The 17210-nt window shown below is 40.8% G+C and overlaps 2 protein-coding genes across 3 annotated transcripts; one reads left to right on the top strand and one right to left on the bottom strand.

The window, feature by feature from the left end:
- Positions 1 to 230: 230 nt before the first annotated feature.
- Positions 231 to 5385, bottom strand: ndufa8 (NADH:ubiquinone oxidoreductase subunit A8). The gene is made up of 4 exons (XM_035141342.1): positions 5200 to 5385; positions 3537 to 3700; positions 1489 to 1654; positions 231 to 767 (listed from the first exon to the last, which is right to left on the bottom strand). Exons 1-4 carry the CDS (start codon positions 5248 to 5250, stop codon positions 630 to 632), a joined length of 519 nt encoding a protein of 172 aa, XP_034997233.1. The 5' UTR covers positions 5251 to 5385; the 3' UTR covers positions 231 to 629.
- Positions 5386 to 5397: 12 nt separating this feature from the next.
- Positions 5398 to 17198, top strand: morn5 (MORN repeat containing 5). Of its 2 annotated transcripts, XM_035141340.2 has the most exons (7): positions 5398 to 5598; positions 6517 to 6570; positions 6770 to 6874; positions 7283 to 7430; positions 8839 to 8950; positions 9066 to 9197; positions 16879 to 17198. In XM_035141340.2, exons 1-7 carry the CDS (start codon positions 5462 to 5464, stop codon positions 16995 to 16997), a joined length of 807 nt encoding a protein of 268 aa, XP_034997231.2. In that variant the 5' UTR covers positions 5398 to 5461; the 3' UTR covers positions 16998 to 17198. The 2 variants fall into 2 exon arrangements, with proteins under 2 accessions (XP_034997231.2, XP_034997232.2); XM_035141341.2 differs by lacking the exon at positions 6517 to 6570.
- The last annotated feature ends 12 nt before the right edge of the window (positions 17199 to 17210 follow it).

Below are 17210 nucleotides of genomic sequence, written 5' to 3'. Positions count from 1 at the left end.
CTCTCTGGCTGCAGGTAGTGACCCCGAGTCTTGACCTTCAACCTCACCCTCCATCAGTCTGACAACACACACTACTGACAAAACACAGATGTGCAAACAAGGTGGTGTTGCCTGCAATTTGCCAATATCAAAGAAAGTGTGTCTGGTACCATTAAGCTGTAATTAAATGTTTAAAGCTTTTAATCCTGTCTTAATGGCAACATCGTAAAAAAAAAAGAAGAGGCATAAAATCCAGTAATATAATTTATCTCTTTTATTAGTTGACAACAATAACAGCATGTTGCATTTGTTCACTCATTACATTTACATATGTGGTCAGGAAGGCTGAATGGATTCATGGACTTTTCTGACACAATCATCCATCCATCCTTCCTTTATCGAACTGGGAGGATGCTGGAGGTTCAGTACCGCTGCTGGAGACACTGTTAGGACGTGAGCTCTGTCCAAATTCCACTTTCAGACCTCACCAACATAAACGTGCCAAAAACCAGCATCGTTAATGTTTGGGTCTGAACCTGGGAGATTTAAACCTTTATAGTACCACAGATGTATCAGTGGTCACATGTAGTCCAGTGGAGTTTGGACAGAGCCCATGGCTTTGGAAGGTGACTGACGTTTATGGTGCTGCCTCACCAGCTCCAGAAGAATAACCTGCTGCCATGTTTGGAAGGTTCCAGTTTGCCCTCGATGACCGGGTTGGGCTCGGGACGAGGTCTAGAGTGGTAAGGGTTCTCAGGGACGGCCCGCGGGGTCGACACTTTGGTCACCTACGAAGAAAAGTACAGAGTTCACACAGGACGTTAGTGTGAACATGCTCAGCTTTAGTGATGCGACTTTTAATAAAAACCCTGAAACCCAACACAACTAGTGCAGTGTGTCAAGCTGTAGTGTGACCTTTGATGATGTCGTCAGTGAAAGGATCCAAGGGTTGGGTCTCAATTCAAAATTAAACACTGTTAACTTCCACTTTATTACATCACTATTTTCTGGTGTCTTAAACATTGTCACAGAGCAGATAAGCCTGAGAAACTCAAGCCAGTGAGTTTTGACGGCCGACCTGAACATTATTCACAGAAAGTTGGATTTCTGTTGTTTCCCTGCTCACGTGATTTGATTCCATGAACAATGACTCTGCATGGAAAGTGCAAAATGGCCAGAAGGTTGATTAGAGCTATTCACAGGTTCGTGAATAGAAAGTTTACAAAAGGAAGAAATGTAAAAAAAAAAAACTACCATCAGGATCAGTTTTCAATCTTGCTCTGATTTTTGCCTAATTAATGCCTGCGAGTCATGTACAAAGCCCTAAAAATGGCTTTTGAATGAATAGGAAAAAACAAAGAAAGGAAAGGCAGTAATACATGATTTTTCTGCTCCAAAATGAGTCCGAGTGAGACCACCAAGCAGATGCAATCAGAGACTCTTGCATAGCCCACGACCGGCAAGAACAGAGCCCCTCAAATCAGCCGTGCAGTCCTTCACAATCCTCACCTTAGACAGGTCTCCAAGATCAGGTCTCTCCCAGCCCAGCTTATCGAGGACGCAGCTGTCGAAGCTCTGCTGCTGCTTACGGCAGTGACGCAGTTCCGCCAAGTTCGAATAATCCAGACAGGTCCAGTATTCCGTGAATGACTCGGCACAGTTACCCTTGATTTGCCTACGAGAAACATTATAAACAGATTTAAATCAAAATCGAATATGAGCAGAAACTCTTCCTCGAAAATATCAACATATCTTTTTAAAATATGATGATTCGAGGGATTGACACGCAAAAGAAGATATAGTAAAGGATATAAAGGTAAAAAGCTTAATGAGGCAAACCAAACCTATTTAAGTGCGGTTTATGAATGTGTCCACTAGTCAAATAAATTCTGATTGCATCGTGAAGGTTTCCATAACAGCAACAGTCGTACCTGGTTGTGTGAATGAAGTGCACCTCGAGGTGTCTGGCAGTTACCAGAAGCACCAAAGAATCAAACCAGGTCCCAGGTGCAATTACAGCTTTTTCCCCTCAAACCTTTCCTCATTATAACAATTACAGCTTCAGGTTCTTTCACAACAACTCTGACTTTATGTCTGGAGTTAGAAAGTCTCTTTTTTTGTTTCTTCTTAGGGATTTTGAAGTCATGCGTTTTATTGTGTTTAGTTTTTTCTGAGAATGAAACAAACAAATTGTTTGAGACACAAAAACACCTTAGTTACTGGAGGAGAATCGGTATAAACAGAGCTTTGTTTACAACTTTCAGTAAACACAGACGTAGTAGTTAAGAGTGAAAAACCCCAGACCACTTCCTCAAATAGCCCCCAGTGGCTCCTTTAAAGACACAACAGGCTCTGTGGTTAACTTATACAGGCTATGAAATTTGCATTCATTTTTATCTACTGGTCATTTTATAAAGAAATCAGCACAGAAACTGCAAATGAAAAATTCATCTCAAAATACTTTTAAGAATTGGAGGTTGAGGCTGACTTATCAAATATCCATAAAAATTGATACAAAAAAAGTTAATTCTGTTAAATTACTGTTAAATCTGAATCAAAGCAAAAATAAAATGAACTATGATAATAACAATAAAAAGACCTTTGCTGGAATACCACTGACTCAATAAAATAATCCAGATGACCCAAAAACACAACCAGATGTGGAATTAGATCTGTAACAAAGTACACTTACATAATCAAAAACAACTTTTCAGACATTTGGCAACAACTAAGGAAAGTTTGACCAAAAACCTTCTGCGTGTATTTTTACTTTCTGTAAGATAAGTTCTGCAGAGAGCACTACCTCACTGTGCGGGGGTTTATTCTGATGTTCATGTGAGAGACATGTCTTTACCTTATTTTACTTTGCTCTTTACTCTGAGTGCATTGGAGTTCTCTTCGTGCATTCACATTTAAAAAGTAATTTGAGTCATCTGCAAATTAATCACTCATCTTTCCTTCCTTTGAGGGACACTTTGGAATATCAAGAACAACTTATGCCCAATTTTACCTTAAATTTCTTAAATATGAGACATATATAAACAGGAAGTTAGTGGACATCTTGTACAGCTAACCACTCTCACCACTCATGACTCAGTGTTCTCAGTAGAAGCAGATGATATTGAAAGCTTATTCGCAGGATAAGTTGCAGAACAGGAACAACAGCAATCCAACACCAATATTCCGGACCTCAAAAGTACATATTCTGCCCAAGTGTCCATCAGAGGAAAAATGCAAAAACTCTAGACCACAAATCTCCTGACAACGGTTTAACATGGACTCTCTAGCTGGCAGCAGAGTTCAGCCACATCTTAAAATCGCTCTCTGACCACAAGCACAATGCTGAGTTTTGCAGATGAAATCAGTGTGGCTGCCTTCAAGAAATATTCTGCATGATACTTTTCTCACTGCTGCTTACTTACACAGTTCTCGTCTCTTCACAGTTCCACATATACCTGATTCATCTACTATTTTTGACTCTAAAGGAAAATGAACGATGTGCAAACCTCCTTAGAAGAGTGTTTACGTAATTGTGTCTTTGTCTGGGTGTGTGTTACCTGAAGAAGTTGAGTGCACACTCGTTGACTTTCCTGCCTTCTTCTAGACACTTCTTGGGATCCTTCTCTTCCCAGCGACAGAGCATGAACTCCTTGTTGGGTTTGTCACACTGGGAGCCATAATGGTGAGCAGCAGCCTTCAGCACTGCAGACGACACATTGATCTGATTGACAACAAAAAAAACACATTAGAAACAATGAAATTGGATGTAAATTAATAACTTAATAGTAAATTTGCTAGGACATGTAGCTAAATAAAAGTACATCGCTCTGGCAGAATTCTGTGAAATATTGACCATCTTTTGGAAAATATGATTGATCCTGCAGAAAACTTGTGGACTCTTCCATCATTTCATTTGTCACTGTACAGTTTCCATAAATACATAAAAACAATCTTTTTACTGTCCAGATAGTGTACATGTACCCTTCATTCTGAGAGTGTGTCACCACAGATAGTGCTTCTGATTGTGCTTTACATGCAGTACTTCACTAACATACATATTTATACAGTGATGGTGCATCTTTCAGTGTTTCGCTAAAGGACATTGTGGAACACGTGGACTGGAGGAATCAGGGATCGATCCACCAACTTGTCTGTTACAAGTTGTTTTACTATACATCTTTTCACACATGTTAGATTGTCAATAGAGTCAATGAGAACTCACAAGAAGCTTAACAACTAAAATTCAGGCTTCTCTGTAAAAAAAAAAAAAGTAGTGCGACTGTCTTTAACAAAATGGGGCAACTAAGCTGTAACTTAGCTAACATCAGAGAACAGCCTTTATGTTCACAACCACTAACACTTTGTTTTGAGAGGGGTGAACAGGTCCTGTAACAAAAATACATCATCTCAAAGGTGAAGAATGGAGGTTGGTCTCTGATATTCTGTGTGAGCTTCACGGGTACAGGGGATGTAGTAAATATTGATGGACAGATGAATACAGTGTGTTATCAGAAAATATAGATGATAGCTTTCATATAATAATGACGTGAACTTTCTAATGTCACAGACTTTAAAGCACACTTCATAATAATCTTTGTCTACAGGGGGAAAGACCTTGGGCAACAGGACAACATAGAATACAACAACAGTGAGGAGAAGTAACTGTCTTCACAATATCTCAATGTCTTTACTTTATATGTCTTATTTTAAAAGGCAACTAGCACCAGCACAGATTTCGTTTGATGGATCATTGGTGGAAATCAGAAGGATTTGACCTGCCTTCCAAGGACAAGTTCAATGTGTCAAACAACACTGCTGCTGCAGACACAACCCACCACAGGCTCGATCTGGGTCCCTGTAAAGTCACCATGAACTCAGGACTGAAATAAAGAGGTCATGTGAACTATAAAACCCTGGAGAGACAAAGTTTATGATGATTCGCAGTCATGCAATAATACTGCATTGAAAACACACTTTGATTTCCTTTACATTCTTAATGTCGCCGTGGTGACTTTCACAGAGATGCCAGAATATTCTCCAGCTCCGGGTGCATTCACAAATACTCTTTAAATCAGTATAAATCATCTGACTACTTCAGAGTTCGCAGCCACTGAGGGTTACTGCAACCCAGTGGCAGCTAGCGTTAGCAGCTAGTTAGCTAGCCTATCATTAGCTGTCTTTACTAGTTTCCATCCAAGCTCAACAACGACGGCCGCTCACCTCGTCCACACTCAGCTCCTGCGCTGTGGGGACCTCCGGCGTCGATGGCATGGCTGAAGAGTACAAATCACAGACGAATCAAACCGATGAAGAACATTCAAGGTCCTCGTCTGGCTCCGGGACGAGCGACGAGGCCGCGCAGAGGAAGGTCAGTCCGGTGTAACAGGGTTTCTGCTAGCAGCCGGGAGGCGCGCTCTGATGACATCACAGAGGGCGCGACAACAGCCGCCCGCCTCCGACACTGTAAAGGAGAAGAATTCAGATGAGTTTGATTTGTTGTGTTGTTTTGTTGTGTTTTGTTTTCTTTGTTACTTTTCGTTTGATTATTCAGGACATTTTACACGTTGTGTATTTGAACAAACTCCTCCCAGAGCTTTCATCAGATCAACTTCAAATTCGGTGAGTGTCTCCATGGAGATCAACAACAAATAAGATGAACCACCAAGGTTGTTGTATCTCGGACATAAATGGTCCAATTGACTCCAGACTGGACATGAATGACAACAGTCCCGACCTGATGACATCTATACTGAAATCATGACTTAATATTACAGCGCCCCCTGGTGGCAACAGGAAATGTCTTGTTTTTTGCGCGTCTTAAACTTTGATGTGCTCCTCCTCGTCCATTGACCGCAACCATGTCAAACTTTGTCAGAAGAGTCTCAAGACATTGATGTTGAAGTCTTATAGAAACTGTGAGTTAGTGACATGTGTCATTTCATTACGAACCTCTTGGATCGATATACGCTAGACCAAACAGGAAGTCAGCCATTTTTAATTAAGTGGCCATTTTTGACCATTCACACATATTTTGACAAACTCCTTCTAGAGCTTTCATCAGATCAACTTTAAATTCAGTGAGTGTCATCGCAACTCCATGGAGATTTAAAGTTATCAGCATTTTTAGAGAGAACGATTATTTTTCTCCTGTTCTGATTCCCGTTCACTTGCCTCTAGAATTATAGTGTCATATGCCACCTTTTTTTCAAATGTGAAAATGTATCAGCTGTTGTTCATTCATCTCGTGTGCCATTATGGTCTTTTCTTCGATTTACTGCACTGTTTAGTTGTTTAGGTGATTACTCTGAATATGTTAAGTTGAAACAATAACACTTGTTTGTGACTTACTATTTAACTCCACCCAGGATTTATATAAAAGACCACTTCATAGGATTCATTCAGCAAAGAATTCCTTGTTTTCAGTTCTCTTTAATATCACAGTATCAGTGGTCAAAGCTTCCTTTGATGTCTTAAACTGTTGCAAAGGTGAATGATTTATACTATCTGAAGAGAAACTAGTGTTTTTGACCTGAACAGATCTACTAGTCTGTATGCAGTGATAGTGATATCACCACCTACTGCCAAAAGGAGGTAAGCCTCGTTTTACAACTTTAATTCGATTTACATAAAATCTTCACCGTGTGATCTAGACTTGATGGTGTTGACCGTAATGCGTGATTAGTGGGCGTGTTTATCCTTCCCCCATCAGGTGGCCCCCCCAGTGCTGCTCGCAGCCCTAGTTTTGTATATTTTTTTTATCAGGCTGCTTTGTTTTCTTTATTCATAACAGTTTCACGAGGAGCTTCCAGGATTTTCACAAGCTGTTATTGAGAGGCGCCGGATTAATAATGGAGGTCACAGGAAGCAGCTACAAAGGACCCATCAAAAATGGCAGGTAAATACACACGACTGTTTATTAAACCTAATAACACAAGCTAATGAACCATCCATCAATCAATCAATCAAATTTTATTTGTATAGACCATATTCACAAATCACAATTTGTCTCATAGGGCTTAACAAGGTGCAACATCCTCTGTTCTTAACCCTCAGCAAGAGTAAAACTACCAAAAAAATATATATTAACAGAGGAAACAAACGCATGAATTGAGGAGTTATGGTCAGTAATGGCAGAATATGCGAGTAGGGATATTGTATATCAAGCAGTCTTGTTGTAATCATAGTCCACGATCAGCTGCCACTACGATCAGGATCCACCACCACAATCAGATGCCACCACACACTGGTTTGTAGCTAGCTAAAAGTTGACAGCACACTGGTGACCTGTTCTTCTGTCCATCAGGATGGAAGGAGAAGGAGAATACCTCTTCCCCACAGAGACCAGGTATGAAGGAGAGACGAGGGATGGAGTGTTCCAGGGTGAAGGAGTGCTGTACTTTCCAAATGGAAGCAAATATGAGGCCACTTGGGAGAACGGCAAAGCTATACAGGTGTGTGTGTGAGAGTGTGTGTGTCAGAATATCTGCATCCACACGCACGACTGTGTGTTTCACATTGGTTATAGTCGACATCACATCTGGTCCCTTTTAGCAATCACTCAGCGCTATTGTCGCAGTTATTAGGTTTCCCTCCCTTCTTCCTGTGTGAAGCTGGAGTCTCTCCCTGCAATCTTTCACGGCCTTTTGCCACAACAGCGATCACTCCAATTATTATCATCAATGCTGTTGCGGTTCATGTGAAATGATAGCAGGCCTGCACCATGACTAACCTCGGACCAGACTACCCCTGCACCTGCATCCATGCCAGCCTGGCAGAACCTATACTTCCATTTAAAACAGAGACCTGAAGCCTTCAATAAACGCAGACATTCACACTGTAATCATACCCGGTAGCTCATAGCTCATTCTGGAACATGCACTGCTTCCTGCTGTCAATGCTTCTCAGCCTTGAGGTTGAGAATCCTGGACATTTCCATTTGCAATAGGATAAAACATATTTTTGCTGTGAAAAATTGCATTTTTGCCTCATCCTTTTAAAATACCGTATATAGTTTAGCTTCTATGCCTTCTATAACAATTAATAGGTATTTTAAAGGATCATGAGACAAAAGTTTGAAATCAAATGTATGTGAATCTCAAATTACTCTCTTTTCTATTTTTTTTATTCGCTCTTAAAAATCCACAGCAAATCAGAATCTGCTAATTTGTTGACTGCAAAGCAAATTGTTGACACTGAAGTTAAAATGTTGTTGGTACGTGATCAATACACACAATTACTGAGCAGTTTATTATGTTTATTTATAAAAGTCAGTTTTCCTTTTCACACACACACACACACACACAAGTTGTGTCAGTTCACCCAAACTACCCAAAGACATATTTTTCTACTTCCCCCTCATGGTACATGTCGCAAACAGTTTTGGTTTTAATCTGCTGAGGTTTTTTAGATCGCCATCTCTAAGATTTCTGCCTCAACCCAAAGACAATGGAGGAAAAGTTCAACTCTCTTGTGGTTCTTAAAGCGCTGAAAAGTGACATTAAAAAACCAGCAGCTTATCTTTCTAGAGACCATGTCCCGTGTACACAGGATAACCTTCAGATCTCACTTTCAACAGTTTTAACTTTCTGCCAAAGAAGTAATCCCAACAAGAACTGCAAACAAAGAGGTCTGTGTATTATCTTGAGTAGCAAGGACAGTGTTTCTGCTGTTGAGGTTTTGAGTCCATTGAACTGTTGTGGTTGAAGATGAAGATATTGTCAAATTTTGGCACATAACACTGAAACTGCATGACCAGACAACTTGAGGCAAAATAAACTTTTTCTTTTCATATGTGTGAATTGAACCTTTAAACTCTATGATGAATGAATGATGTGTTTTTCATTGTGCTTTTGCCTCAAGGGATCTTTTACCTTTGCTGATGGTCTGCAGTTTGAGGAGCAGGACTGGGATTACTGTGATGGTTGCGACAGACGCTTCTACTCTGAGAGGTGCAATGGACTAAGACCTGCAGGTTGGAATCTATATTCAGTCAGATGTTGACTCCCTCAGAAACACACTCACATTAACCACTGAGCCATTATGCCAACAAATAAATCCATGACAAAACATCTATCCTGTCCATACAGGAGAATCTCAGCTCACTGATCTGCATCCTCCACGTGTTATCCCAGATTTGGGCTACGATTGTGGGGATGGTTTCTACGATCCCACCACGAGAGTCGTCACTTCCTACACAGGCAGATTCCTCAGGAACGCAGGTGAGACGGAGACTCTACTTGTAGACTGAAGACCACGACACATACATCTGACATATTCACAACATCTCTATCATAGTTAGAATATTACCTCAATTTCTTTCTCCATGTTTACAGTTCTTCAGTTCAGTCACGTTTGTTTTTACACTCACTTGTTTGCCAAATTGGCTCAACAGTATCTGTGTGTTGAGTAATATTCAGGCATCTTAGCCAGCGGTGCCAAGGTAAATTTAGAAAGATTGAAGTCAAGAGCAAACACAAATTGACTTTTCAAATTAAGCACACTCTGTTTTCTACCAAACAGAAAGTCAACAAACGTCAGCGACAGAATTGCTGCATGTGAAATGTATTTATAGTGACATTTAATTACGCATCGCCACTGGTTTCCATAAATGATCCTAAGTAGGGATAACATCAATTCGTAATAACATTGTTGTGGATTTAACTAATATTTCCAAGTTGCAGCACACGCATGCTTTAGGCTTCAGAGTTATAAAGGCCATGAAACTGTACCTACATGGTGGAGCTAATGGTTTGTTGGAGCGCTCCTTATTCAAGGAAGGAAATGTCCACTCAGGCCTACATCTCAGGAAGATCCACGGAGGTAAAAGCCGTGCTGTCAGCCAAATAAGTACTGAGGGAGTCTTTGTTGCTGCCTTGTCTCACTGTACCAAATGGTAGCTCATGAGTAAACTTTTCAAAAAGTCCACTTTTCTCCAAACAGGCCACTGAAGCCACTTTCTAACACGGTGAGGCTCTTGAATTGAATTTGTTTCAGGCGGGACCCTCTGTCTTTGCCTATATTCCAATAACTGCTTGTGTGACAGCCTACAAACGTGGCCACATGGGAAGGATTTGATAACAGTGAACCTATGGAGTGACTTTTTTAAATGGATTATCCCTGAATTCTCTGATGGAAGATTACTGCTACAAGCCATCTGATAAGAATGCTTCTTATAGAGGCTATTTCAGTCATTCAAAAAGTTTTTTTTTTTTTCCTTTTTGTTATTTGTCAAAAGTGGAAAATTCAAGACACATTTTTCCGCTGAACATGTGCCCAGTTCTGGAACCCCTGATGTGAAGTGAATGCAGTTTGTCAGCTGTCCAGATAGAAATTCCCAATTCCTGACATCCTCTGTTCGTCATGTCTCCCCGCCGTGCTTTTACATAACGTCGGGAAGTAGGTCAGAGCCGCTAGCGTGGCTGTGGACTCTAATGTGCTGAATAATAACTTAAACTGTGTCCATGAATGTTTTTGTAAAACCTGGCGGTCTTACTCTTAGGTGCAGACATGCTGGAAACATTCAAATCGAACAATTTCTGGTATTTTTTCTTCAAGTGTTTTAAAAAACAAGATAAAGTCCAGCTTCCTTTTCTGGATTTTCACCTGAAGTTTCCCGAATCTGTTTTATTTTCTACGTGAATCGATTTGATTGCTTCTTACTTTACAAATGCAGACACGTGTCAAGTCCTGATCCCTGGACAGAGCGAGAGCTATGACTCACCAGCTCCCCGAGGTAGAAATGTAATTTTGGGCAGAGTATTTGTATTCAGATGAACTACTTGCAACATAATACAGATTAGTTCCACAAGCACACAAATCTCATTTACATATGTGAAGAGACAGGGGGAAACAGAGGAGAGGATCCACATCCTCGCCAGATGTCATCGGCATGCATAAGAAGACAAAAATATGTTTTGCGATTCTTTTCCTTGATGCGGGTTGTTCATCATCATTATAGTCCTGGTATTGATCAGTGGAATGATGGGGAGAGAGACGGGGAGGAAGAGAACAAAAGAGGAGAATTCTTTTGGGAAGTTGAGATGAAAAAGAAAAGGAACTGCACTCTCCGACACTGCTCCGACTCTGTTTTGATTTAGATAAATATGGAGTCAAACAGGAACCATTTAATTGATGTGTGCCTTGTTATTTTCCGTAGTGTTTATGTGCATGTGTGTGGAGAGATGTCTGTGTAGATCAAGTTCAAGTAAGAGCCCAACCAATAAGGATTTTGAGGGGAGCTATGCCAACACAGATATTATGTATATATGTGGTTATAAAACCTTTATGACAAAGAAATGTAATTGAGGCTTGATACTTCACAGTTTAATCATAAACTTTATTATAAATATCTATGAATTAAAAGAAAAAAAAAATACAAGCAATATAAAACTTAAAGTCAGGAAAAGATATTTTCAAGTAAGATAAAACCATTAATGCATATCTTTTATGCATTGTTTCATCAGGAAAAAAAAGGTTTTTACATCGGTCGTATATCCACAAACACACTGATACAGCTGAAAGGCTCATATCAACCATTTTTTTGTATGAGACAACCGATAAATCAGTCAAGCTCTATTTATATTGCATCAAATCATAACAGAAGTTATCTCAGTGCACTTTATAAAGTTATTTTTTATTGGGCTTTGTATGCCTTTGTTTGTCAGAAAGAAAATGAGAAGCCAGGAATTGTCTGGATCCTGTCAGGTCGTGACCACCTGCAGCCATCTTTCACATATCTGTATATGTGGCATGCATATACAGTATATCATATTCTTATCTTGCCATATATCCTTGAGAATACTGCTCCTGTATCCTGTTTGGATTTATTTTCCAACTCAGGAAAAGTGAAGGCACATTTGTCAGGGTGGGTGTGAGGACTTTTTTGAGTTTATTGCCTAATGGCTTCCGCCCCAAGACGAGGACTGTGAGGATGATGGGACACAGGGTAGACCCACCCTCCCAATGGGGATGTTTGCTGCGGCTCGGAAAGCGGAAGGGGCTCAGCATGTGCTGGCTACAACTGGTGGATGTAGGACAAAGACTCATATCTAGAAAAAAATGCAGAAATTATGCATATGGAAATGTTTTAAAATGCAGAGGATTCAAGATTTACCTGGAACTAAATATCGTTGCTTGGAAATAACAGGCTAAACTTTATTCACTGGCCGGTCCGGTCCCGCTCTCCGTAGTAACCGTTGCTAACTTGGACAAACAGGCCCTCTTGGAAAAGTGCCAAGTGGTGAAACAATAGGATCTGTTGCTAATATCCCCCAAGAGGTGCAGAGTATTTTTGGAATTGAGCTGATTTCTTGTCGTCAAGGAGCGGCTGATATGTATGGAGGGATCTGTCAAGAGTTCTGGTTCATCGTGTAGAAAATGTAAGGATGATAAAGGAAATGTGGAGAGATGAGAGTGTCAGTTAGGATTATTTAGAGGAAACCTTCAGTGTCTAAAGAGTGCATTACTGAAACTGTATATAAGATGGACAACGTGTCTCCTCTTCCTCCCGCTGTATGCAAGTCTATCTTGTCTTGTCTTGTCTTATCTTATCTTATCTCGAAATCAAACTTGCAGGAAGAAATTAACACCTGAACAAACATCAGTGGTGAAAAGTTTACGTGACGTGTATTTTGACTTTATAGTTAGGTCCCTGTCCCATCTACTAACATGGAGGAGGTGGGGTTTATGATCTTTATTCCAGCCAGCCACCAGGGGGCGAGCAAGATGATTTGGCTTCACTTTTGGGAGCTGTCATGTCGTCCATTTTTTATTTACACTCTGTGACTGAAACACTTACTCTCAAAATTGACCAACAGGATAAAGATCCTATTTCAACATTACCTTGTATATTTCCTTCACATTTTTAGTTCAATAATTCAGTTTATCATATCAGGGTGGGGGTGTAAGTTTAGTCCATTTACTCTAAAGTTTAGTGGTTTGTCCACCGCACCCGAAAACTGCTCTCCAAGTACACGTCGCTTTGGATAAACAGTTCTAATGGAATGGCATGCACAGCACTCCAGACACAAATGTTACAGTAACAGACTTAGACCGATTCTGATTGTAAGTGGTGCACTCAGCTAATTCTGCAAAAACATCCACAAATTTCAGGAAACATTTACATGGGTTGGAGGAGCTGTTAATGGGCGTGACTCTGCGAGCAAAGTGAGCCGTGTGTGTGTAACCAATGGATGATGACAAATGTCTTCCTGAACTGACACGTGAACTCACAGGACAGACGTTGGTCATTGTTTCCTGTCTTCTTCATTTTGGGGGGGGGGGAAATTCCACTAAAACGCCTCTCAAATTTGCTTTCTGATTAAATTTGAGAAAAGAGATGCCATTCATTTCCAGAATCATGCTTTATTTCTGCGAGGCCAAGTTTAAATACGGGGTTTCTGTGGAGTCTTAAAGGGGCTAAATTTGTTAAAATATTGAATACTAAACTCAAAACATTTAGGTAGGTCTTATATTATGTTGACTTAAATTAAGACTACTTGTGTTGCTCTTTGAAATTTGTTTTTTAAAGAACGTATGGTTGTGTTCTTCAACCTTATTTTTATTTATTGGGAAGTGTTGTAATTGTGTGTAATTCTCGGACTCTGTTATAACTGCTTCATCTTTCGTAGTTGACATAGATCTTACATTTTATTTATTATGGTCTTTAAAAGGTCTTAAAAAGTCTTTAAAACCTGCAGAAACCCAGTAAATAGTTACTCAGTAGGTTTACAACTCCTGAGAGGAGGAGTCACCATGTCGGACTTAAGCAGTTCTATATTTGACGTGTGTGTCAGTGGTGAGTGATTGCAGGTGCTGAAAGATGAACATTCATGGATCACAGACTTTGTTTCTGGTCGACGTTCCTCCCACCTCCTCCTTACTTCCACAGTAATTAATCATTAGGATGACAAAGTTTTCTCATCTCTTCAACTCATCTCTCACAGTTGGAATCGAGGACGAGCAGGCGGACTAATCCATCTCTGTCTGCTCGCTCTGAAAATGATCATCTTGTGCAGCTGATAGTTATTAGGATGTTCATTCTGACACGTGGCTCGCCTAATACTTTAGCATCGTGTAAACAAGTGTTTTAAAAACAGAAACACATTCGTCTCAGCCTCAGTTGTGGTTTAACCCCTGAATTAAACTGAAGTACAGCTAATAATCACAGGAAAGCTTGTTAAATTAAGACAATTAAAAACACAAAGATCGTGTATGAAATAAACACAAATAGATAATACTTACATACATTTTAATAGGGTTTAATGGAGGAGGTATGAATTATGATTTGATTTTGTGATAGCACTACAGCGAACATGTGCTTCCACTTACAGCCACCTCACTGTGTCCTAACCCGGCTTAAATACGTCAACAGACAACAACACAATGAAGTGATTACTGTTAAATCTGAAACACAAATCAAACAAATCCTCCAATACAAACACGTCAAAAAGGCTTTTCCCCCGAACTTCCACAGACGTGTAATTCGACTTATAATCTGTCGTTTGCTGATTGAAGATTGTTGCTGAAGTTGGAGGTGTGATATAAAACATTTGCATCTCTCTGTAAAACAGTAATTAAAGGGCAATGAAGGGGAAAGATGCACAGGCCACATCTGCACAATCAAATATCCACCAGCGGCTGATTGAGTGTGTTCTGTTACTACAAACAAACACGGACAGTTATGTATATTCTCTCTTGGCAACAGGCAGCAACACTCGGCAGCAGCGCAGGGGGCGGCAGCCGCTCCAGCAGGGGCCATGTGTTGCCATATTGTTTGTAGCACTTTCCTGTTTCTGGAATAACCGCTTCCCTTTGAAACTCGGCGCAGAAAGAGCTCCGCACTGAAAACATTCCACTGCCAAGGAAAACACCTCCGGTGACCAAACCGCGGGCCCCTCCCTTTGTCCCCGTCCAGCTGAGGTGTTTCACAGACAGATAAAATCAGCCGGGGGGCCCTGGGGAGGGGAGCATATCCTCACCCTGCCTTTCCTCAAACTCTCATTTTTCATACATCCTTGAGACAAAAATTCACCGTAAAATAGGTTTCACAAGTTAATCCTGCGAGCTGAGACGGGCGGATTAAAAATGTTATAGATCAGTATCTCGACTTCAAAGCTGGAAACCCCTTAAGAAAGCAGCTTTTTTTCCCGTGACGCGATCGAGACACCGAACCGAGGTCTGCTCTGCTTGCTGTGAATTGGAGACAGATGACTTCTACACGTATGAATGTTTGTTTGGGCTTTCACATTTAGGTGCGTTTGATTCACTGTAGTGTCCCAACTTGGAAACCACAAAACGTGTTTAAATTAGCATATAATGACCATGCTCCTTTAAGTTAAGGTCCAAATCCAGTAGAATCTTCATCTCTTATGCACATCAAGAAAGCTTTTGCTTATTAAGAAATGTGTGTCTGTATTTGTGTGTCTGTATTTGTGTGTGTGTGTGTGTCTGTGTCTTACCTCGCCGCCATTAGACTGGAAGGAAACACTTTTCCCTGGGAGTGTATTTTAAGGATTAAAATAAACAGACTTTAACAAGGTGCCATTATCGCTTCCACACACTCTCTCTGTGTGCACACTGCGTAAAGGTCGCCCGTGCAGGTTGTAGCTGTCGAGATGGACATCAACCAGAAAACTGCTTTAATAAACAAGTGTGTGTTTGTGCTGCACTTAGTTGTAATTTAAAGGTGATGCTCCAGCCAAAAGAAGAAGGAAAAAAACATGGTGTTTATTTCGGTTTAACTGTCTAACTCTGGCCTAGTTAGTTAGTGTTGATTATCAAAACTGTGAAACTAAATCGCAAAACTACGCCACTGTTCTCAGATTGCAGGAAATTATCTTAAGACATCAGCCACCTGTGCCATGGAATAACCTCAAGGTGCCAATTACACGCAAGTTAAATCCTGAGATAAACGCTGCTACACAATCTGAAGAGGGCAGAATTACAGCAAATATGAAAATGTCCCATGCAATCTAATTATCATTAAGGCAGGTTGTGGTTTGTGGCGGAGAGAGGTCAGTCTCACAAGTGATGTAGTGACGCGTATAATTGCCGACCTTTATTTCCACCAACTCAAGTGGGCCGCAGTGAAAGCGTGGTTGGAAATGTTTGCGTGGCAGCTGCCCGCGTGTCCGATCTGTTCAATTGACCCCGGCGATCAGAGCAGGTAGAAAGAGAGACAGACGGACCGAGGGGAAGAAAGAGAAAGAGGGAAGGAGCAGGAGGGGAATGGGTGTTTTAGAGTTGAAGTGGCTGTTAGTGTCGACGCCCATCGCTGGCAATTATGCACAATCAGTGTTAGAGCCTCAGACCTGCTCCTCCGTACAATGGAGCCCCGCGCGCACTGCAACCTGGGGGTGAGGCCCGCGAGCCGCTCAAGTACATGCAGCTGCACGCTGCTCCAGAGAAAGCTCACTTCCCCTGCAATTAGCTCCTCATTGCAGTTTTAACAATGTAAAACTGCTTTATTCTCAGCTCCACTGGCAGTCGTTTGGGTTTACAAAAAAATTGGCTTCATTTTTGGGTGCGGGGGGGTATTATTTATTGGTGTCTGAAGTGTCTCTGAGAAGTTATTTGCTTCTAATTGTCTGGGTTTTCTTGATTTGACGAATTTACCCCAAGACTTGAATGGCACTTCACTGCTGCAGCCTCGCACTCACACACACACTCACACTCACACATCCACAAAATGACCTGCGGCTTAATTATGCAGGCCACTGGCAGTGACTGCCGCTCCTCACTGCGCAGTGCAAACCCTCCTTCACACTTCAATCTGCGGTTTGTATTTCTGTTTCCTATTTGGACAAAGGTCAAACGTTTTGGAAAAAACGATTTAGTTTTCATCAAAACTTGGTCACTACCAAAAATTCTCAATAATTTCCAATGAAATCTTCCCAACAGATGACTCGGAACATGAGTGGATTGTGCGCACTTGTCGGAAAGCTGGCGACGAAGATGTTGGCGCTGATCCTGAAAAATCTGCTGCAACCGGACCTGAAGAGACCAGCGAAATAAAATGATTACTTTTTCAACTGTACTGCACGTAACAGTTTCCTTTAAAAGTCATTTTAACAGTCCAGTCATTTAAAAACTATTTGTTTGTTTGTGTGTGTGTGTGTGTGTGTGTGTGTGTGTTTGTATAAAGAGGGAGGACTGGGAACTTAAGATCAAAACAGTATGTCCTGTCTCTTATAATTGAATAAAATATACTTTAATTTAAAGTGTGTGTTGAG

This window comes from Hippoglossus stenolepis, chromosome 18 (assembly GCF_022539355.2).
Source record: "Hippoglossus stenolepis isolate QCI-W04-F060 chromosome 18, HSTE1.2, whole genome shotgun sequence".
Taxonomy (NCBI): Eukaryota; Metazoa; Chordata; class Actinopteri; order Pleuronectiformes; family Pleuronectidae; genus Hippoglossus; species Hippoglossus stenolepis.
Note: the sequence above shows the minus strand (reverse complement) of the source record. Positions and strands in the feature narration are given on the sequence as shown.

Excerpts from the sequence above, each read along its gene's own strand:
- ndufa8 (XM_035141342.1), bottom strand. The coding sequence starts at position 5,250 with ATGCCATCGACGCCGGAGGTCCCCACAGCGCAGGAGCTGAGTGTGGAC. Across the intron at positions 3,701-5,199 it reads AGGAGCTGAGTGTGGACGAG|ATCAATGTGTCGTCTGCAGT; the intron begins GTGAGCGGCCGT and ends GTTGTCAATCAG. Across the intron at positions 1,655-3,536 it reads TGTGCACTCAACTTCTTCAG|GCAAATCAAGGGTAACTGTG; the intron begins GTAACACACACC and ends TGTTTCTCGTAG.
- morn5 (XM_035141340.2), top strand. The coding sequence starts at position 5,462 with ATGAGTTTGATTTGTTGTGTTGTTTTGTTGTGTTTTGTTTTCTTTGTT. Across the intron at positions 6,571-6,769 it reads CCACCTACTGCCAAAAGGAG|TTTCACGAGGAGCTTCCAGG; the intron begins GTAAGCCTCGTT and ends TATTCATAACAG. Across the intron at positions 7,431-8,838 it reads AGAACGGCAAAGCTATACAG|GGATCTTTTACCTTTGCTGA; the intron begins GTGTGTGTGTGA and ends TTTTGCCTCAAG.